The 22,218-nt window shown below is 47.1% G+C and overlaps 2 protein-coding genes across 3 annotated transcripts in view; one reads left to right on the forward strand and one right to left on the reverse strand.

Annotated features, from left to right (window-relative positions):
• The window catches only part of SYN1 (synapsin I), a 28,838-nt gene that overhangs the window by 5,050 nt on the left and 1,570 nt on the right, over window positions 1-22,218 (reverse strand). For both annotated transcript variants that reach the window (XM_084870583.1, XM_084870582.1), the window contains exons 2-6: window positions 14,616-14,673; window positions 14,423-14,514; window positions 13,611-13,767; window positions 13,346-13,435; window positions 647-709 (exon numbers count right to left, since the gene is read on the reverse strand). In XM_084870583.1, coding sequence (XP_084726709.1) covers window positions 647-709; window positions 13,346-13,435; window positions 13,611-13,767; window positions 14,423-14,514; window positions 14,616-14,673 — 460 coding nt within the window. The remainder of the gene's footprint in view (window positions 1-646; window positions 710-13,345; window positions 13,436-13,610; window positions 13,768-14,422; window positions 14,515-14,615; window positions 14,674-22,218) is intronic.
• On the forward strand, window positions 5,810-9,538 carry TIMP1 (TIMP metallopeptidase inhibitor 1). The gene is made up of 6 exons (XM_084870688.1): window positions 5,810-5,975; window positions 6,855-6,983; window positions 7,718-7,797; window positions 7,963-8,077; window positions 8,283-8,407; window positions 9,268-9,538. The coding sequence occupies exons 2-6, from the start codon at window positions 6,863-6,865 to the stop codon at window positions 9,436-9,438; spliced, it is 612 nt and encodes a 203-aa protein (XP_084726814.1). The 5' UTR covers window positions 5,810-5,975; window positions 6,855-6,862; the 3' UTR covers window positions 9,439-9,538.

The following is a 22,218-nucleotide window of genomic DNA, read 5'->3' on the forward strand; positions in this document are numbered from 1 at the left end:
CACAAGTGGCACAGGTGAGCTGAGTACACAAAAAATTCGGTGGACATACCAAGGCACTTGATGCATGCATAATTCTGGGCCTCCTGGCTTTTACATGTATGCACAGACATGTAGTTGGGTGTATATCACTCTCTGAACATACTAAAAATGATTGAATTGTCACCTTATATGGTTACGTTGTAAATGTGAATTTTATCTCATTAAAGCTGTAGCAAAATTGTGTATATATACAGTATATCTATACAGACACAAAATCAATGGTATAAACAATAAATGAACAGACGCACGGACACACACCAACATAAAAATCACAAGTCTGCTTTCTACATACACAGAGACAAAATCAGAGGGATGGAAAGCACACAGGACCCCAAGACCCTTGAACATAAACTATTACACAGTGTGTGTTTAACACAGAGACATGCATATACACAGATATACTAACAAAATAACAGGACACATAAACTGGCTGAGTGCATGACAGAAAAGGGGATCAACAAAATCTACAAATGTGAGGGGAAAGATACAAATAGGTAAACATCCAAGGACACACAATTACACAAAATTAGTGGCGTGCACTGAATACCCAATGTACATCTACATACACTTAGGAACACACAGGGACACACCTAACCTGGGGACTCACCTTGCCCATCCCGGAGTGCGCATGCCCCATCTTCACAACCACAGGGTATGTTGTGCTGCTGAGCTGGTGGGGTGGAAAGGCAGAGCATGGTCAGGGCAGGAGGGCTGATTGCCTGGGGTGGGGGTGGTATTGAGGAGAGCCATCCGGCAGGAGCCACATATTTGGGGCCATTTCCCAGAAGAGGCAGGTCAGAGATAAGCAGACAGTGCTGGGGATCACACCGCACCCCTGAGCTCAGAATCCAACCCAGAGCCCTTTCTGCCTGTCCCTCCCTCCACCCACCCAGACTTCCCGCCTCTGCTTTCCCAGGCAGATGCATGGGATAAGAGGGGGAGGGGGGCTTTCCTGGAAGAGGGAAAGTTTATACAGTAACTGGATGATGGAGAAGTGACTGTGTGCACGGGGGTGTGGTGGTGAGCATGTAGCAACTGGACCCCTCAGCCAGGCCTTGTATGTAAGCCTTGTCCACACACACACACACACACAACCTACACACACACACACACACACACACACACACACAAATCCTCCAAGCTCAGAGCTATACAACCAAACCCAGAGGTGCCCATGCATGTTGAGATCCACAAGATGGAGAGACTTGCAACCAACACAAGCTCTCGGGCACATTTGCCCTCCAACTGCAGAAATGCCCACAGTCATTCAGCCAGCCTGGTGCTCATGTGTGGGGCAGGCACACACACAGCCCCCCTCACATCACCCACAATATAGAGGGGCATACACATCGTGAGAGATTACCCATGTAATACAAAGACAACCCTCAGGGCACAACCATAGAATCCAGAGATACACAGAGCTCTGAGCAGCACACACAACAGAGTTGGGCATGTAGTCAACACTCACAGACACACACAACACTCTTAGGCACACTGACAACAAACAGAAGGACCCACACTACACAGAGAAAGGTACACACACTTCTAGGTATTCACAGAACCCCTAAAACCCACACCACACTCCTGGGCCCACAAGAAGTATATCCAGGGACACAACATACCCTGTCATATGTAAACACAGAGAGGCATACACACAACCAGAGACACCACAACCCTCCTAAGCATACAGACAACACTCTTGGGCATATGTGCACACACACACACACACACACACACACACACACACACTCACATGCTCACACATTCAGGTGCAGGCATACATCAAGCCTCCCAGATCCTGGGCAGGAGCCAGGGACCAGGTTGGGCGACCCCAGCCCCATTATAGTAGGATGCACGCAGGGCCACGCCCTCCATCTGCTGCGCAGACAGCTGCCCCACAGGGTAGAGAGAAGGCATTCTGGGAGGGGCGGCTGGGCGGCAGTGGTTCTCAGTTCCCGACAGGCACAGGAAGCCCGCAAGCTCTGGGTGACCGATTGACCTTCAGGCGTTACCCACCCCCCTGCACTCCCACCTTCCTCATTTCCCAAATGCTTGGCGTCATTATGGGGCACAGAGAGGATCCTCTAGGCAGTGTCGTAGGGAATCACCGCAGAGGCGGTTAGTGGCCTAACAGCAGGCACACTCACAGCTCACACAGGGGAGGAGAGACGTTCACCATGACATGTGCAATCCAGAGCCGCCTTCCAGAGGCAGACACACAACTCCCAGAAGCAGCACAAAACACACAGGGCTACACAAAACCCTCAGGTCCATACACACACCACACACATGCCACCTAAAGGCTCATAGGCAACTCTCCTGGGCAGAGACACAGCAGAGAGCTGTGCGCACACACACACACACACACACACACACCAGATTTTCTAGGCTCCTCTTTTTATAAACCCTCCTATTTTCTCTGGGCCTGGGACTGAACACAACCCTGTGGACACGTGTAAGTGTGCCTGCACATGTGTATACAAGAAGAATGCTGCACTCTGGGATCCTCTGGAGAGCCCTAGCTTTGAACCTTAGCATTTACTCTTCTTTTTTAAAAATATATTTTTTATTGATTTCAGAGAGGAAAGGACAGGGAAAGAGAGAGGGAGAGAGTGGGAGAGAGAGAGAGAGAGAGAGAGAGAGAGAGAGAGAGAGAGAGAGAGAAACATCACTGAGGAGAGAGAATCATTGATCAGCTGCCTCCTGCACACCCCCCACTGGGGATCGAACCCGCAACCTGGGCATGTGCCCTTGACTGGAATCAAACCCAGGATCCTTTAGTCTGCAGGCCAACACTTTATCCACTGAGCCAAACCAGCTAGGGCACGTTTCCTCTTCTTAAGACCATGTGGGACCCCTGGCAGGTCACTTAACCCTCTTTGGGCCTCAGTTTCCTGATCTGTAAAAGGGGCCCACTCAGGCCCAAGACCTTGGTGTGCGGTGGCGATTGCCAGGTGTCCGTTCTGCACACCCAGTTGAGCCCCGCAGTCCCCACCCCCACCCAGTCCCTCAGATGGTCACACACCTGGACACCCCTTCATGAAACCCCACCAGTTTCAAAACCTGCACAACAATCTGGTTCCACACGACCCCTCACATGTAGACAGTCACCAGAAATCTGTGCTGACGCAGGTTTCAGAGTTACAGAGCTGGCGTCAGAACCGGAGTCAGCAAGGGGCAGCAGCAAGACTTTCCCTCCCCTCACTTCTCCCTTTGGCTCCCCCGCTGGCTTACTCAGCTCCCTGTCTCATTCACTCTCACTCCCCTACTTTCACAATCAGCTTCTCCAGATTCCTGGTTTACGTCCCTCCCTCCCTCTCTCTCTTGTTTCCCCAACTGACATTTCTTCACTCTCATTCCTGGGCAGCTCACTCAATGCTTTGGGTGTCTCAGTTTCCTCATCTGCATAATGAGTATATGAACAGTCTCTAACTCACAGGGATGCTGTGAGTTATGTCGGGAAAAATGCTTAGTACAATAGCTGGCACACAGGAAGTCTGCATCCTCCAGTAGTGTCGGGTACTGTTGTTGTTATTGGCTTATCATCTCTTGGTTAGCCAACATTAACAAGGAGGCAATCTGGACTGTCTGAGGGATAAAGTACTTACACAAAGATTCTAGAACAGGGCTTGATACCCATTAAGGACTCATTAAGTGTTGGTGGGAGCTTTTGTGGTGGTGATGGTGTTGCCGTTGATTGTGCTAATCTCCCTGAGTTAATCCGGCTTAATGAACAAGAGGGTAATGGAGACTGAATAAAAGACTTTCCACAAAGACTTTGAGGCAGTCTACAGTAAATGCTCAACAAGGGACTGCTATCATGACCATCATTATTATTGGTCTGTCCTTCCTGAACAACGAAGGCTGTTAATCAGCCTTCCCGGGACCCTAGGAAGATGGAAATAACATCTGGAATTTGGCAGGCAGCGGTTGTCTCACCCCACCACCTACCAGAGGCATGGGCAGGGAGGGGTTGATGGGGAAGGGGCAGGGCAGGATGGAAGAGTATCAGTTTTCTCCTGACTCACTCCCTGGCCTCTTTCACCACCATTCAACTCCCCACATCCCAGGGCTCATTAATTAACCATCACCTGCCCGCTTGCTAAGCCCGGATTGAGATCCTGGAGCCAGCTGGCCTAAATCCAATCCCAGCCATGCCCTGTGACCCAGTGAAAGTCCTTCAGTTCCTCTATTCCTCATCTGTAAAATGGGAATAACACTGGTACCCATCTCAGAGGCTTATTATGAGCTTTTGAAAGATGAATTATAGCCCTAGCTGGTTTGGCTCAGTGGATAGAGCATTGGCCTGTGGACTGAAGGGTCCCGGGTTCGATTCCGACCAAGGGCACATCCTCAGCGGGGGACGTGCTGGAGGCAGCCGATCAATGATTTTCTCTCATCATTGATGTTTCTCTCTCTCTTCTCCTTTCTTCTCTGAAATCAATAAAATAACTATTATCTTTAAAAAGTTGAACTATAGTTGACATATATTAGTTTCAGATGTACACTATAGTGGCTCAATAATTTTATACATTATGAAATAACCATGAAAATTCTAGTTAGCATCTGTCACCATACAAAGTTATTACAATACTACTGACTATATTCCCCTGTGCATTCCCATTATTTACGTATTTTATAACTGGAAGTTTGTACTTCTTAATCCTCTTCATCTATTTCACCCATCCCATGCCCCCTCTGGCAACCACCAGTTTTCTCTGTATCTATGAGTATACACTGAGTGGCCAGATTATTATGATCTCAGTGTATGTGTGTGTGTGTGTGTGTGTGTGTATAAATATATATATATCAGAGGTCCAGTGCATGAATTTGTGCATAGGTGGGGTCCAGCCAACCTGGCCAGGGGGAGGGGACATGGGTGGTTGGCCGGCCTGCTTGCTGGTCGAACTCCTGGTTGAGGGGACAATTTGCATATTAGCTTTTTATTATATAGGATATACACTGGGTGGCCAAATTATTAGGCTTTCAGAGATCATAATAATCTGGCCACTCAGTGTATTTCTATTTTATTTTGTGTGTGGGTTTTTTTCGGTTGGTGTTTTAGATTCCACCTATAAATGAAATCATAAGGTATTTCGGTTTTTCTGGCTTCTTTCACTTAGCATAATACCCTCTAGTTTCATGCATACTGTGGCAAAAATTGTGAGCTTTAAGGGAGATAAATTATTCGGAGTGACCGGTAGGTACACAGTTGGTGCTATATAAATGCTATTTGCCTGTGTGCTTTTTAGCAGGGTTTAGATCCAGGCTCTGGCTCCAGGCCACTTGAGTTCAAATGCCAGTTCTGCCACTTATTGTGGTCTTGAATAAGTCACTTAATCTCTCTGTGCCTCAGTTACTCCACACTGTATTCCTCCTCCACTCACCGGCCTCATCTCCTTCCACTGCTTCTACTTGTCTCTTCTCTGCCTCCCGCATTCCTCACTAGTTTGTTGAGTCTACCAGAGACGAATTTTTGTGTGTGCTTGGTATGCAGTATCTGTGCAAAACATGTTTATTGACGAAAATAAACTAATTCAGGCTTCAGCCGTGGGGAGTTTGCGACCCGTGGGTGAATGGGTAGACTGTGCGGAGTTGCGTTGGGGGAATCCTGACTCAAAGCACTCCATTGAGGCCTCTGGTTAGGATTGGGATGGGACTTGGCGATGGGGGAGGGGGATGACAGGGCGAGGACTAGGGGGAGGGAGAGGAGGAGGGTAAAGCTCTTTTTCGGCAGCCCTCGGCCCGCCCCTTGGCCACCACTGACGGTGGGCGGATGAGTAATGCATCCAGGAAGCGTGGAGGCCTGTGGTTTCCGCAAGACTGCCGCAGCCACCCCGCCCCCGCCCCTTGCGTGGACATTTATCCTCCGCTGCTCAGGCCCTGCCGCCATCCCCATCGCTGCAGACCCAGCGTCTAGAGAGGCTGCATCAGAGGTAGGTAGGGGGCTAGCCAGCTGCAAGGCCTGGGCCTGGGCAGAGCTTTCCTGCAGCTGAGCACCTCGCTGCTCAGCCCGAACGGCAGGCACCGCGACCCTGGACTGGTCAAGGGGGAGAGGGGGGATGTGGGGGGCTGGAACTGCTCCAAACTCCCGATATCCGTCCTAAATCCGCCTGGCTCGTGAGCCCCTTATATCACAGATGCCTCGCAAGCGGCCAACTCACCTAAATTCCCTCTTTGTCCCCCAAGTCTCCCACCCCCAACCTTCTGAACCTCCCCAAACCCCCCCAATACTCCAGACTCCTAGGTCCTCAACTCCGTAAACCTCAAACCTCCTCTGCTCCCGAATGCCCCGGCACCCCCCTCTTAGAGCACTCCCCGCAAGAACTGCTCCAAATCCTTAAGCCCCAACCTCCTCCACATTCATCAGCTTCCCTCAACTCCCAGGCCTTCTCGGCCTCTCTCTTCCAATAGGCACAACTCCAAACTCCCAAATTCCTATAGTTCCCCAAATTCCTCACCCCAACACCTCCACTTTCTACCCTAACCCCCTCCCCCAAGTCTTCAAACTCCACCGGCCTCCTTTTCTCCCAAACACCACAACCCCATAATCTCCGCCACTTATCCTGTCCCCTAAATGGCTCAGACTCCACAACTCTGAAACTCTCCCGATCCCCCGAAAATCCTCTGGGCTCTCAAATATCTGTCCCCTTACAATCCCCAGGCTCCCCAACCCGTCTAACCCAAGTGTGGCAGACTAATGCCCGTCCATGCTGCTGGGGGGTGCGGCAGGGTGGGGTGAGAGGCCTGCCCAGGTCTCCGGATCGGATCTGCTGGGTGGGAGGCCCCCTGACCCCTCTTCTCCACCCCTCCAGAATCCATCATGGCCACCTTTGAATCCCTGGCCTCCGGCATCCTGCTGTTGCTGTATCTGACAGCCCCTAGCAGGGCCTGCGTCTGTGGCGCAAACCACCCACAGATGGCCTTCTGCAACGCTGATGTTGGTGAGTATACCCGACTCTGCTCCCATACTGAGTTTTGGTTTCCCTCTCAGTCCAGTGGGGTTCAGAATGGCGCTCACCTCTAGAACAATTCCACTCAGCCCTGCCCTGACTCTACTTTGGACACATGGCATCCTCACTCAATTCCTTGATTTCTCCAGGCCAGTCCCTCCTCAGGGCCTTTGCACTGGCTGTTCCCTCTGCCAGGTACACCCTTCCCCCCAGGTATCCTTATGGGTGACTGCCTCCAATGTTACTTTCCCAAAACTTAACCCCTGTCCCCTAGTACTCCTGAGCCCCCTTACCCAGTTCTGAAGTTGCCCATCATACGGAATACCTCCAACACTCCACAAATCTATGTTTTGCTTGTGTTTAGTCTGTCTCTTCCTGGCTAGCATGTGAGCTCCACAAGGGAAGGGATTTCTATGTTTTGTTCACTGTTGCGTCCCTAACACCCAGAACAGTGCCTGACACACAGCTGGTACTCCAAAATATTCATTGAGTGAATGAGCACATGGTGAATATATGAAAGAGGCTTAAAGCAGAGCCTGGCAGAAAGCAGGCGCTTGCTATATGGGCAAATCAGCTAACAAATGTGTACATTTCTTAGTGGGTTATCTGGCATTCAGCAACCCCTACTTAAGTATGTGCTTTGCTAGTATGACTATTGTAATTGTTTGATTTTATTAGCTCACGCAGTCCATTTGACTCGTTTTTCCCCCCTCTTCTCCCTGCAGTCATCAAGGCCAAGTTTATAGGGACAGCAGAAGTCAACGAGACAACTTTCTATCAGCGTTATGAGATTAAAACGACCAAGGTATTCCTCCTGCCCCTTCCTCAGGAGTTCCTAACATCTTCCTCCCAGTAAAAATAAAAAAGCTTCTGGCCATGGTTGGCGAGGAAGTTAGCTGTGATCTCAGGGATGCTATGTGTGTGGGGTGGGAGGATCATGTCAGTAAGAGTCCTCCTCATCCATGCACAGATATTCAAAGGGTTCAACGTCTTTGACATCCAGTTCGTCCACACCCCAGCCATGGAGAGCCTCTGCGGATACTCCCACCAGTCTCAGAACCGCAGCGAGGAGTTTCTCATCGCTGGTGAGGTTCTGCCCCCTGGTCCTGGGCCTTAGCACCATGAAGGGGCAGGGCTCGGAAGGAAGGGTCCCAGTTGAAATAAGGACCGCCCCAATTTCGGCCTATCAGAAGGCCCCCAGCCGGGTTTGTGCTCCAGGGACGCCAAATCAGGCGTCACCTGCCCGAGCCCAGCCAATCAAGGGCTGCTTGTTGTTCCCTCCTCCCCCAGGACATCTGAGGGTCGGGCAGCTGCACATCACCATCTGCAGTTACGTGGTCCCCTGGGACAGTCTGACCTTCGCTCAGCGCCAGGGCTTCACCAAGCTCTACAGTGCTGGTTGTAAAGAATGCACAGTAAGTGTCTGAGCCCTGCCTGCCACCTGGAAAGGTCTTCTTGAGCTCTTTCCTGAACTCGTGGCTTGTTTCTTGCTCGGTCAGGCTAATTACTTTTCCCTGTGGCTACTCCCCAAACCCCCATGTGCTGTCTCTGATCTTCCCTGCTCTTCTCCTAAACCTGAGACTGTCCTTCTGGACATTCCGGTGATTGCTTTGCTCCATATGCCTCATACCTGGGGATTCACTGTTGTGGCTGCTTCCTGTTCCTCTAACGTTCCCTTGTGACTATTCTGTAGTCCTGCTGTTTGTTCCTCACCTTCCCCCTTCCACCTCCCTGGGATTGTTTCTTGGTTTCCTAGAACGTTCTCCAAGAACCCAAAGTGCTGTTCCCCAGCTCACTGACTCTTCCCAGCACATATGATGGTTGCTCTCCAGCTGTGACAATTACACACACGAGGGCAAGTTACATTGCCCATTGGACTGTTCCAGGACTGTTCCCTGGTGTCTCTGAATGTCCTGTGATTCAGTGACTGTATCTGAGAGTCCCACAGCTCCTTCCCATGCTTAAGTTCTTCACTCCCCAGCTGTTCCCGGTACTGCCAATTGTTCCCTCTCCTATGGAACAGTTCTCAGGAGACCCATCTGCCTGGTCCCTGCAACTGCCCCCAACCACGGAGAAACTGATCCTTTCTCTGGAGTACTGTCACCTCACCGAGTCCAATGACTGTTCCCCCAATGGGAGGAACCTTTCTTGAGTCTGTATCCAGGTGGCGTGACATGATGTCTCTCGAGCAGCTCAGTGTTGAAAGCTTAGGAGAAGAAAGTTCTGCTCTGTAGGCGAGAAGTCCTCAGAGATGTGCCTCCCTCCCCTCTTCCAGATATACCCCTGCTCATCTATTCCCTGCAAACTGCAGAGTGACAATCACTGTTTGTGGACGGACCAGCTGCTCTCAGGCTCTGACAAGGGCTTCCAGAGCCGCTCCCTTGCCTGCCTGCCACAGAAGCCAGGCTTGTGCAACTGGCAGTCCCTGCGGTCCCAGAACGCCTGAATCCTGCCCCCGGCAGAAGCTGAAACCTACACAATATTCACCCCCTTTCCCACTTCTGTCTTGCTCTCTTCAAGACAGTGAAATAAAGTCCTAGCACTCAGCAGGCGGTGTCTCTGTGTAGTGTCTGGGAACAAGCCCATGTCACTGATGATCTGGTGGGAGCACCCTGGGACCAATACCAAGGGGATGAGGGCTGTAAAATGTTGGCTTTTAAATTTTACATAAAATTGGAGGTATTGCTAATAATTCTGTACATTGGCATTAGCATTGGTGATCTGCAGTGTCAGTAATTTAACCCGCATCATCAACCACAGCTTACTGGATAATCTCTTTAGTCAATACTTTAGAGCATTTTACTGGACTAATTTCTAAATCCTATTTGCATAGGGCTCTCCAGTTCATAAATTCCCCACTGCTGAAAATCACTACTTCTGGCAAATTCCCCTGTTCACAAATCCCTCCAGTCAACAGCCTAGTTGACAAATGCCCTATCAATTGGCTAACAGCTCTCTTCCTCACCTCAGGCATTGTCCTGATGTCACCCAGGGAGCATGTCATGCCCCATTCAAACCTGTGGGTGTTCCTGTCCCAACCATTAGGTTTTGTCCTGTGAGTCTGACTGAAGTAAATGGGGAAAGTCCCAGGGGTCCTAGACTCCCACCCCCACATAACCCAGCCAGGGACTCTGGGAGAAGGGGCAGCTTTCCTCCCCAACCCCCTGCCCCCCCCCCCATGGCCCATGGGAGATTCCTTGGAAAGTGGTTGTTTGGGGACTAGGAAAGATGAACAGAATGATCTGGAAATCCCCTTCTCCCCCTTATCCTTCCTCTCCTTCCCTCATTTCTCTCACCAACTTTGACAGCAGTGAAGTACAGGTAAGGTTTCAAAATCAGAATCAACGAAGTACTTCAGCCCATACCTTTTTCACGAACTCCTCCTGCCAATAAGAACCTAGCTATCCTCCAGGGTGTTCTGGATCTCCAAGCATGGCCCCTGGATCCTCTGTGGCTCTGTCCTTTAGTATTCCTGGACGTTCCCCCAGGGCCCAAGGAATGTCCCAGAGCGGGATTGGATTTGGAGAACCCAGTCGTCACCTCCCTACACAGAGGACATCCTTGCAGTAACAATTTGTGTGTCAACATGTACACATGGTTATGTCATGGGGTGAATCTGAACCCTGGCTACCAAAAGGGGTGACTGGCAGCCTTCACTGGTGAGTACATCTGTAAGGGAAGAGCCCAGGCCCTGGTTTGGCCCTTGTGGCTGTGACATTATTGTCTCATCTGTCTGCAAGAGTTTGGCAGCTCCTCCTCTAGCCGGTGTGTCTCAGTTGGTGGGGCGTTGTCCACGCACTAAAGGGTTGCAGTTCAATTCCTGATTCCTGTTTGATTCCATTCATAAAGCCCACCCATACATAGAGCCCCTATTGATTGACACATTCCTGCTGCAACAGCTGCCAGTATATTCCCCCTTATGTTGAAACATCTCTCCCCCGCCTCATTTCTATAAGAACAGCCCTTTCATTTTAAGAATATTGACTAACACCTGCCTCTCATTAGCCAGTCCTGGATTCCTCCTATGCCAGTATTGGTAAATCTGAGGGCCAAATCCAATTAATTACACTGTACAGCCCCCACTAAATTTCCATATGCAAATGAATCTGTAGCTGGACTTTTAATTTTTCCTTCTTTAGTCTCAGTCGGCCTAGTCATGTGTCAGCATTATACTGTTTAAATTAGAAAAGCTTCATCCTGACCGGTTTGGCTCAATGGATAGAGCCTGAGGACTGAAGGGTTTGATTCCAGTCAAGGGCATGTACCTTGGTTGCAGGCACATCCCCGGTGGGGTGTGTGCAGGAGGCAGCTGATCAATGTTTTTCTCTCATCTATGTTTCTAGCTCTCTATCCCTCTCCCTGAAAAAAATCAATAAAATATATTTTAAAAAATAAATAAATTAGAAAAGCTTCATACAATATATATTTGCTGGCAGAAGCATTCGACTTTTTGTAGGCTGGTACAATTGGTCCCCTGCTCCCAGCTTCAGGGTTTTCCTGGCTTTTATTATATGCTTGTATTTCCATATAAACTTTCCTATCAATTTCCTGTGCAAGGACATTCCCATAGTAATGAGTACATGTAGCTGCCAAATACCATTATCCTCTGGCTGAGTCTGGGAAAGAATAAGATATGCCTGGAGGTGATGTCAGTGGAAAGGTGGGAGGCCTATAAAAATCCTCTCCTCCATGAAGCAATGAGAATACTGGCAAAACATATAAAAATTACATTTTCCCAGAATTTTTAAAATTGCCCAAAGTGAATCACAATTAAAAAATGTCTGACTCTCATGAAGAACAGTAAGTTCTGTCCATACGAACGTTCCCTGCTCCCATCGCCCCACTTCCACATCAGCCTTGAACAGTAAGAGCCTTGCAATCCTGATGTGAACCAGCAGCCTAGAAACTCCGGGAGGAGGCAGACAGGGTTGGGGTCCCTTCAAGGTTCCATTCTCAGACAACTGTATTTGAACTTTCACTTTCCTAGAAAACTCCACTCGCAGGACTTGTCTATCTGATCTGACTCAGAGTTTACCTGGTGTAAACATCTTTGCCTGCAGCTGCTTTTTAGAAACGATCGGCAGGTGCTTGAGGCAGTGATTACAGTTATAACAAACAAGCTGACCAAAAACCCAACAGAAAAGATGGCAATGAGAGCTCCATAGGAGGCTTTGAAAAGCTCTTCCTGGCAATCTAGAAAGGCACGGGTATGCATAAGGCGGTGTGCCTGCCCAGGATCTCAGACTGACCTCAAGGCTCTGCACAAGTAGTATGTAAATTGCCAATAATTTGTAATATTTTGCTAATAGTTTAATATATTTTAGTAATTATAACCTACTTCACAGCATAGGTACTAATCACTTGTATTGATAATCCAAATTTGTGACATTGGTAATAAATTGTAATGCTAGTTATAGTATTTGATGTTGTAGTAATGATAATACAATTTCTACCATTAAGTATAATATAATTCAAAACAGGAACTTATAATTAATATTAGAGCATAATTTGTAATATTGATAAATGTAATAATAGTTATAATCTTTGATGATACTAGTTATAATTATTCAATTTCTATTAGCAACTATAATTTAATTCATAACCTTGGTATTAATGATTTATATCAATAACAATAATTTGCAGTATTGGTAATAATTTGTAATATTAATGATTATATTTTATGATAATAGCAAAAACAATTCAATTACTATTTGTAAACAATCTAATGTATAACATTGCTACTGATTATTTTTATTGCCAATCCTAATTTGAAATATTGGCAACATTTATATCAAGAGGAGTATTTGATAATGTTAGAAACAATGACAATTTCTATATGTAATATAATCTGATTCATTATATTAGTTCTGTCAGTTTATATTAGAAATCTATTTTTAAATATTTTATTGATTTTTTTTTTACAGAAAGGAAGGAAAAGGGAGAGTTAGAAACATTGATGAGAGAGAAACATAGATCAGCTGCCTCCTGCACACCTCCTAATGAGTATGTGCCCGCAACCAAGGTACATGCCCTTGACCAGAATTGAACCTGGGACCCTTGAGTCAGCAGGCTGACGCTACATCCACTGAGCCAACCAGTTAGGGCTAGAAATCTATTTTTAGTACTGGTGAGAATAGATACTATACGTAACAGGATCAATGATACAAATCACACTTGTAACCACATAAGTAAATTCACTGTATTAATAAACCCTTCCCAAAGCAATTTCACTCTCCACAGCACATGCCACCCAGTAATACTCTCTGATAGTGTACCATTGGTACATATCCATTGGCACCTATTGTAGTAGGCATGCTTTCCCCTCTTGCCCACTCTACTTCCCCCAGACTCACCATCTCTTTGTGATTGGGGTAGAAGGTCTGATCGATCAAAGGGAATTCCTCTGTCCCCAGTTTCTTGTGCAGTCGAACCATCTGGGCAAACTATGAGAGCCAAGAAAGACAAGTCAGCAAGTCCTTCGCCTGGAAGAGCAAGTTTCCAAACTGGAGGTTCCAAGCTTCCAAACTCCCTCAGTTTCCCCAAATCACAGTGATTTTGAGCTCCCGCATGCATGTATGAGATAGTCCCTCTGCCAATAACACCCTTCTTGTCACTTACCACCCAGGGCTTGTCACAGAAGTTGTAGACAGAGTGCAGAGAGTTAACGCTGGGGATTCCAGCATACTGCAGCCCGATGACCAAACTGCGGTGGTCTCCATTCCTTGCCATGCTGAAGGCATGCTGACGAATCAGCACAAAGTCCGGCTTCAGAGACCTGAGGTGTAGGGGTAGGAGTGTTGAGGATCCTCCCCCCCAGAAGCTTCCCACCACCCTTACAATAAAGAGCAAGTTTCCATATTTCTATTCTTTTTAAAAAAAATTTTATTGATTTTTTACAGAGAGGAAGGGAGAGGGATAGAGAGCCAGAAACATTGATGAGAGAGAAACATTGATCAGCTGCCTCCTGCACATCCCCCACCGGGGATATGCCTGCAACCAAGGTACATGCCCTTGACTGGAATCGAACCCGGGACCCTTCAGTCCCCAAGCCGACGCTCTATCCATTGAGTCAAACCGGTCTTGGCTCTCTTTCTCATTTATTTCACTTAATATAATGTCCTCAAGGTCTATACATTAGTATGTGGTCATAAATGGCAGGATTTCCTTCTCTCTCATGGCTAAATAATATTCCTCTGTGTGTGTGTGTGTGTGTGTGTGTGTGTGTGTGTGTGTGTGTGTATACGCACCTCACATCTTCTTTATCCATTTGTCCATCAATGGACACTTAAGTTGTGTCCATAGTTTGTCCATCGTAATATGCCTACGTTCTTGCTCACAGCAGGATGGGTGAAGAGGTGAAGATTCTCCCTCAGATCTAAGGGAGTCCTTATCCCTCTCCCATAACACCAAGATACCCTTCTTATACTCACCTCATCACCTTCACCCCATTCCGAAGAACTTCCATGTCCACAGAGAACCCACCATTGGCGTGAGCCACGAGATTGAGATCAGAGAATTCAGCCTGGAAAGGAAGAAGTCAGGGATTCATTCAGATCACACAAAAAGGACCACTCAGTTTGCAATCTGGACAGTTGATCCCCAGGTCCACGTGTCCCAACTTACCTGTTCTACTTTAATGTCAATTTCTCCATGGAGCTTTTTCCCTTTGAAGTATTTCGCCCTGTAGAGGAAAAGCAGAGCGCATCCATCAATGCTCAAATCTCAGGAAGACAGAACCCAGGCCAGTCCTTTGACCCCTTTGCCCCTGCAGTGTCTCTAGAGAAACCATAAAGTGATTGTTATGATGGTTGAAATACTTTGAAAACTCAAACAGTGCTTTGGGAACAATAAACCATAAAATATTCCTCATGGAGGTATATAAATGACAAAGAACACTGCAAATTTTTAAAGAAGTCCTGAAACCCCAGAGAGCAGATATTTCTTAAAGTACAGTCTGCTTGTCACACTACTACCATAAATATTTTTGGAAAGCTTAAAAAAATAAGGAGTGCTTTGTAAATGGCAACATACTTTGAAATTGCATGGAGTTTATAATGGCAGAGAACCTTAGAGAGTATAGATAGATGAAGTGTGCCTGGGTATGGCTCGGTGGCTGTATCTGCTGATAACAGCCTGAAGCATCTCTGTTCTCTGGCCCATAGTGAATTCACTCTTCCTTGGGAAAGGACCAGAGAACAGAGAGATGCTTTCACCACGGGCCAGAGAACAGAGAGATGCTTCAGGCTGTTCTGTTTCAGGCTGTTCTGCCGTGAAGGACAGAACAGCCATGGGTGGGAACAGGAGGAGCAGATTGAGGGGTGCAGGCTGGTGGTGGTTCCACAGAAGCTGGAGATGGCAACGGTGGAATGGGGAAAAATTCCACTGAGGATGAGCGGAAACCACAGGAGGAAAGAGGGATAGAAGCAGCAGTAGGCACATCATGAATTGCTATGTTACTGTCCATATGCCCATCCCCAGCTGGGCTAAGTTTCCAGCGGCCTCTTCCCCCAGGCCCAGGATTTCCTACTTGATAAGCTTCTCCACAGACAGAAGCTTGTCCCCAATTTTTTAATAGAAGTGAGACAAGAGGAGAAGTCACTCCTGAGGTCATCGACATGCACACAATCAGGGTCTCTAACACATACACACAATGCAACAGGCCCTTGTGCCTTGAATGACATACCAAAAGACCTCAAACACAGTAACACAGTTATTTCTCTCTCTCCCTCTCCCTCTCTCTCTCTCTCTCTCTCTCTCTCTCTCTCTCTCTCTCTCTCTCTCCTCTCTCTCTCTCTCTCATACACACACACACACACACACACACACACACGCCCTCCATTGCTGACAATGACTCCTCACAAGTGCTAGGAGAGAATCTTTTTTAGATATGTGTATTTTTAAAAAATAAAATGATGACAAGTACAAAGTATATCACTGTTTTTCAAACCTTTTTATTTTTCACCATTAAGTATAGTGGGTACTCTGCTCAGATCTTCTCTTCAGGGCCAATGCTCCCTGAATCTCAGTTGTTGACAGCTCATGGCTGTGTCCAACTGGGAACTGTCTTTGCTACAGGGAACTGCCTTAGCCAAGGTTATACCTCCTTCGGGCAGCGCATGGCTTATATTTGGTCTGAGTACAAAGGCCGCCTGTTTACCTAAATACAGGCTGACTCTGAAGGACCATTACCAGCCCCAGAGCTCCCCCTAGGACCAGCTTAGGCCTCTGAAGCAACTGCATGGTGGACCAACTTCTCTGTCTGCCCAACCCTGTCCTCCTTACAGGTGTTGATTCCAAAGGCACTCTGCAATGAGCTTCCTGCATGCAAATTTCTGCTTCCAAACCTGTTTCCAGAGAACCCAACCTAAAACAGTGGGCCAGAGACGTCAAACAACAAAGACTCTAATGCTATTCTGGAGCTGAGTCACCTGGCAGCTTGCAGGCAATGCGAAACCATCATTTGTCAGGGGGAGAGCACAGATAGCCCCTGACAGACTGTGTTGACTCCAAGTGCTCGGCAGCAGCTCCAGGTTGTGATGCAAGCAGTCCTGCCACTCAGGCCATACGATCCATCAGATCCTGTGACACTGGAGGTGTCAACAGTGGAAAAAGATACAGTGTAGAGCTTAAGAGAAGCTCGAGCGAGAGGCCCCTGGGGCTTTGGAGCAAGGCCATGCCATCTGCAGCATAGAATTACATGCCTTTTGAGAAACAAATCTTGGTGTAATATTGGGCTCTGATACACAGCTACTTGACCATGAGGTACCAAATAACCGTGTACGCATAAGTGTCCATTATAAGCTAGATCTTGCCAGACCTGCCAAGTAATACAGTCAGACGGGTCCAGCAGCCAGGATTGAGCCCAAGCAAAAACAAGCAAGCTGCCTGAGCAGGTAAGCCAGATGTCCATGTCATCCACCTTGTTGCTACTGCCTCCCTCAGCTCACTAAGGGGAGTCCTTTATTCAATCAGTGGATGAAGGAAGAGAAAGTCTGAGCTTGCTTCACAAATAGGTTGCCTTGGTATGTGGGTGGAAGACAGAAATGGACAGCGGCTGCACCATGGTCCCACTCAGAGTGGTCTTGGAAACTGTGCTCCCAATGGGCAAAGCTGTGAGCTATACCCTTGGCCATCTGCTTTTTGGGGAAAGAGAAGTGGCCACAGATTCGAATATATATTCACTGATGGCGAATGGCTTGGCTGATTTGCCAGAGGCTTTGAGAGAAATATATTGAGAGATTAGAACAAGGAGGTCTAGGACACAGAACTGTGGGTGGCCATATGGGAGTGGAGATGAAGTGGAAAAGGGAGAAAAGATCTCTGTATTGTATGTTAACACCCACCAGACAGCATCTGCCACAGAAGTGGCACTAAGCAATCAGGTAGACAGAATGAGTCAGCCAGATGATGTCAGCCAGCCTCATGAATCAGTCACCCCAGTGCTGGTACATGAGCACATGCACAAAGTGGCAAGAGGAATAGAGATAGAGGCTATATGTGAGGACCTTCAGAATTACTGCAGTATATTCAACCTGTCAGCAACAGAGACCAGTATTGAATCCCTGACATGGCAGCATCCCTCAAGAAGACCAATCACCTACTTTGTGGTCTATTCCACCCTGGAAAGAGTAATGAGGAATTTTGACTGGAATATTCTATGTATGGGTTTGCCTTTCCTGACTGCAGGACCCGAGACAGCATCACTGTTCAAGGGCTTACACAGTATTGGATCCCGCAAAACATTACATCAGCCATGAAAGGAGGTGCAAAGGTGGGCCTATGACCATGGACTCAACCGATGACCTATATACCACAGCACCCAGAAGCTGCTGGCCTCATAGAATTATGGAACAACTTCTTGCAGCCTCAGCTAAGATCCCAGCTTGGAGGGGATAGTGTGCACAAATGGGGCACCATCCTCCAAAACCCAGTGTACACCGTAAATCAATGACCATTGTAGGTAAAATACATGGGTCTGGGAACCCAGAGGTGGAAGTAGGCGTGGCCCAGCTTACCATCAGTCTCAGTGATCCACTTTTGGAATGTGTGTCTCCTGTTTCCTCAGAGCTCTGCAAGGTCAGAGGTCCTGATTCTCTAAGGGGGGACACTACTACCAGGAAACACAGCAATAATCCCATTACATTCTAAGTTGTGAGTGCTACCTGGACACTTCAGGTTTTGCATGCCAACAGACATGAAGAGGAGTCACTATCTGGGCAGGGGTAAATGACCCTGATCACCAGAAGGGGCGTGGCTGGTGTTACAGTGGGGGCATGGAGGAACCCAGATGATCTGCTTGGGTATCTATTGGTATTCTTTGCTCAACTTTGATGGTAGAGGGACAAGTATAGCAGCCACAGCCTGAGGAGAGCATGGGGACCAAGGGCTCAGAGATCTCTCAAGGATGAGGGAATGGATCACGCACCAGGTAAGCCACCAAGACCAAGAGAGGTTCCATCTGAGGGTGAGGGGAATTTAGAATGTCTAAGAGAAGACAATGCATATCATTTATTTATGCTGCACTTATCAACTGTGGCAGTGGAGGCTGCATTTCACCCCACCAACCATGCTCTTTCAGGTTTCTCCCAGAAAATAAGGTCAGTTACAATCCTGGAAATGCTGTTCTCAGATGGGGTTAACTTCCCCTAAGAAGCAAGTGAATCTGAGTAGTACAAAGGGTAGACTGTGTGCTCCGTCCAGATCCTCACCCCTCTATCCTCAGGCCTCCACATCTATCCCTCAGCTTCTGGGAACAGCAGTTGTTGAAGCCTCACAATGTTGTCCTGCCCTGGGAATTGCCCTCTGTAGCACGAATCTGCCTTCCCCAAGATTGTTCCTCCCTACAGGGGACAGCCTGTGGTCAATGATGGACTGATGCGGGAATTCAGAAAATGTATATCCCAATTCCATTGGGGTAACTCTGGAGTGTCCTCCCAGCTCCAGAGCTCACCAGTAGATAGTCTGAGGCCTCTGTCATGGCTGCAGCATAGCTCAATCTTTCCCTCTGCCAACTCTTGCTTCCCCTACACCTCCCCCGTAACAGGTGTTGTTTCTCAGAGCTCTCCCCAAGAAATCTGCATGCAAATCTCAACCTCGAGAGATACTTCTAGGGAAGTCACATAAAAGGAGCCATGATAAGAAATATAGTTTATATAACCCATTATGTAAATATTTACATAATAACCCACCCTATGTAACTAATACATATTATATAAGACACATATAATATGGTATACAGCAAACATAAAATGGGGTGTCTTATATAATATATAACATACAATATATGGCATATTACATATTATGTGTAGATGTATCTAGAATGTATAGTAGAATGTGTTTAAATATACGTATACTAGAGGCCCAGTGCATGAAATCCCTGCACAGGTAGGGTCTCTAGGCCTGGCCAGTGATTAGGGTCTATCTGTGGGGCAATCAGAGGGGCAATGGGGGGGTTGTGTGCCCACTGGCACCCACCTTGGCTGGCCTGGGGCCTGCAGGCTGGGGGCAGCTCCTTCATTGAGTGTCTGCCCCCTGGTGGTTAGTACGCATCATAGCAACCAGTTGTTCCACTGTTCAGTCGATTTGCATATTAGGTTTTTATTATATAAGATAATTAGAATGAAAGTTTCAGTAAATAATTATCTTTACTCTGTGCAATGGAGTCTGAAATTTCCTATTCTATTTTATTTCATTTCATGAATAAAAGGACACACCTATATACATTATATACTATAAACCCATTATATAATAAATGTATTATATAGTATATGTCATATATATTATGTGGCATATATTATTGATTATATTTCTTATTGGAGTAACAGTTTTACTAAATAATAATTCCACTTACTATGTGCAATATACTCTTTTATTTTCTATTTTCATTTATCCTACTTCATGAAGCAAATGAAATGCTGGTCACAAGCCAATAAATAGGTGGCCCACAGTTTGGAAAACACTGGACAAAATTATCTCTAAAAATGGAAGATGAGTCTCAACTTTAAATCACGGAGGACTCAAGACCCAAAAAAGAATGAGAGTGGTGAAGTTTGGCGGGAAAGGTGTCAGACTGTACTTAGGTGTATCATCCCGTAGAATTTGCACAACTCCTCCTTTATTCCAAGCTGAGGTGCCTAAAACGTGCACGAATGTCTGCAGGTTGGTGATGCAGAGGTCTCTGTTCCTCACACTGAGCCTGGTGTATACAGGGTCTCTCTCTTTATTCATTCTGCTCCGCCTGTGGCAGATCCCAAATAAATATTTGCTAGATTGACTGGAAGAAAAGATCACAGCAGCTGCTGGGATAAAGGGGAGGTGGTTCTGGTGTACAGAAGGGGAAGAGAAGAATCTTTCACTGAATTCAGCATGTTCTCAATACATGTTTGCTGGAAAAATTAGAAGGAAAAAAGAGAAACACGAGTTGTGATTATGGAAAGGGGAAATGTCCTGTCAGTAGTCAGTAGGTAATTAATAAGTGCTTCCTAGAATGAAGAAAAAAGCAGCAAAGCACCTGTCTGGAGGGTCAGAGTGGAGAAGGGAAGTCTGAAGGAGGGTGGTTAGCAATATTCAGAAGGGGCCTCAGGAAAGTTTGCTGACGTCAGTGGAGCAAATTTAGCCAGAAAGATGGCATCTGTGTGAGTGGGTGCTGGTGAGGGAATGATACCATGTGTTCAACAAACGCTTTGTGGATTGTTGGAGAAGAGACTGGGAGGGCCTGCTGCAGGGATGGGAATGTGGTTGTTTGAACAGAATACAGTAAGAGATTAATAACTGACTTTTGGATTCATTGGGGGAAGGAGCAGTTGAGAAGATGGTTACTAAGTGGGGGAGGGAACCTGGCCAGCAGGTGCACATTAAGAGCTTTCAGGATTGTGTAGTTTGGGGCAGGGTGAAGATTATTGAAAAGGGAATTAGGCTACAAGAGGGGTGGGAGAAGGGGCATTGAATAAGGGTTCTTAGAGGTATACAATAAGTGCTCATTAAAGAACTGTGGTGTTAAATGGAGGAAAAGATAGATAATCCAGTTTATGTTTAGGATTAGAGGGAAGACTTGAAGAAGGGGTTATCCTAGTATCCTAGTAGTGCTTAATAAATGCCTCCCACACTCTGACACATGAAAATTATGCATTTAATATCTGTAGAGTGGATAAATGGCTCTGAATAGAAGGGCTGCTGGGTAAGGGTTCCTGGGCATGTGGTTATCTAACTAGTAAAGAACTAGTACTCAATATATTTAGACTGAAGTAGGCCCTTTGGATAGGGGGGGGGGGTGGGTAGCACTTGAGACAGGGGCAGAATTTCCAGATTTGGAATGACCTTTATATAGTAGGCTCTCAATAAATGTTTAGTGGCTTAAATAGAAAGAAGGCCCTTTGAGGTATGACTTAAGAGTGAGAGAGGGAATCCTAAGGACATTGAAGGGAGTGGAAAGGGTGGTGTAACCCTTAAAAATCGGGCTCTAGACTTACCAAATGCAGGACCCTGGAGAGAGGCTTTATGATTGGTGCAGGTTATTCTAAGAGGAATGAAGAGGGATGTACTACCTACACACGACAGGCACATCCTCCCTATACACATACATGTTCACTGGACCCACTGGGAGAAAAGGACTCTGGGGAGGAGGTTGTGAGCACAGAGTATACAGAAGGGACTCCACACACGCTCTCATTGGAAGAGAGGGCCTAGGGGGGAAGGTGATTTGAATTGAGCACCTGGCAGACAGGGAATAAAGCACACCGAATCCATTCAGAGAAAAGATATTTGGGGAGGGAGGGCTAAGGATGGGCGTAAAATCACTGGATCACTGGAGAAAAATATTTTGGGGAAGGGGAGTGGGGATGCAGAAACTTGACTTATGTAAGCTTGATCCTCCATCCACGGGGAGGAAAGACTTTAGTGGCGAAGGCACAGAATCCAGTGCACAGCAGGTGGTCCACAGATGCTCCAAGGAGTGACTAAAAAGATCAGGGCTCTGGCAAGAGGGGTTGAAATGGTGCCCACAGTGCCAGATATGTGATTACTGTATTAATTGGAGGCAAAGGCCTTTAGGGAGAGGGTCTAAGTTTGGATCATGCAGAAGGTGCTTCACACCTGCTGATGGAAGCCACTGGAACAAAGGCATTGGGAAAAGGGCTTGGGGTAAACAGCGGGCACTCGATAAATGCTTGCTGAATACACCGGAGGAAAGAGTCTTAAGGGAAGGCTCACACAGTAGGCAGTTGATAAG

Source organism: Pipistrellus hanaki (assembly GCF_964339955.1).
Source record: "Pipistrellus hanaki genome assembly, chromosome: X".
NCBI classification, from domain to species: domain Eukaryota; kingdom Metazoa; phylum Chordata; class Mammalia; order Chiroptera; family Vespertilionidae; genus Pipistrellus; species Pipistrellus hanaki.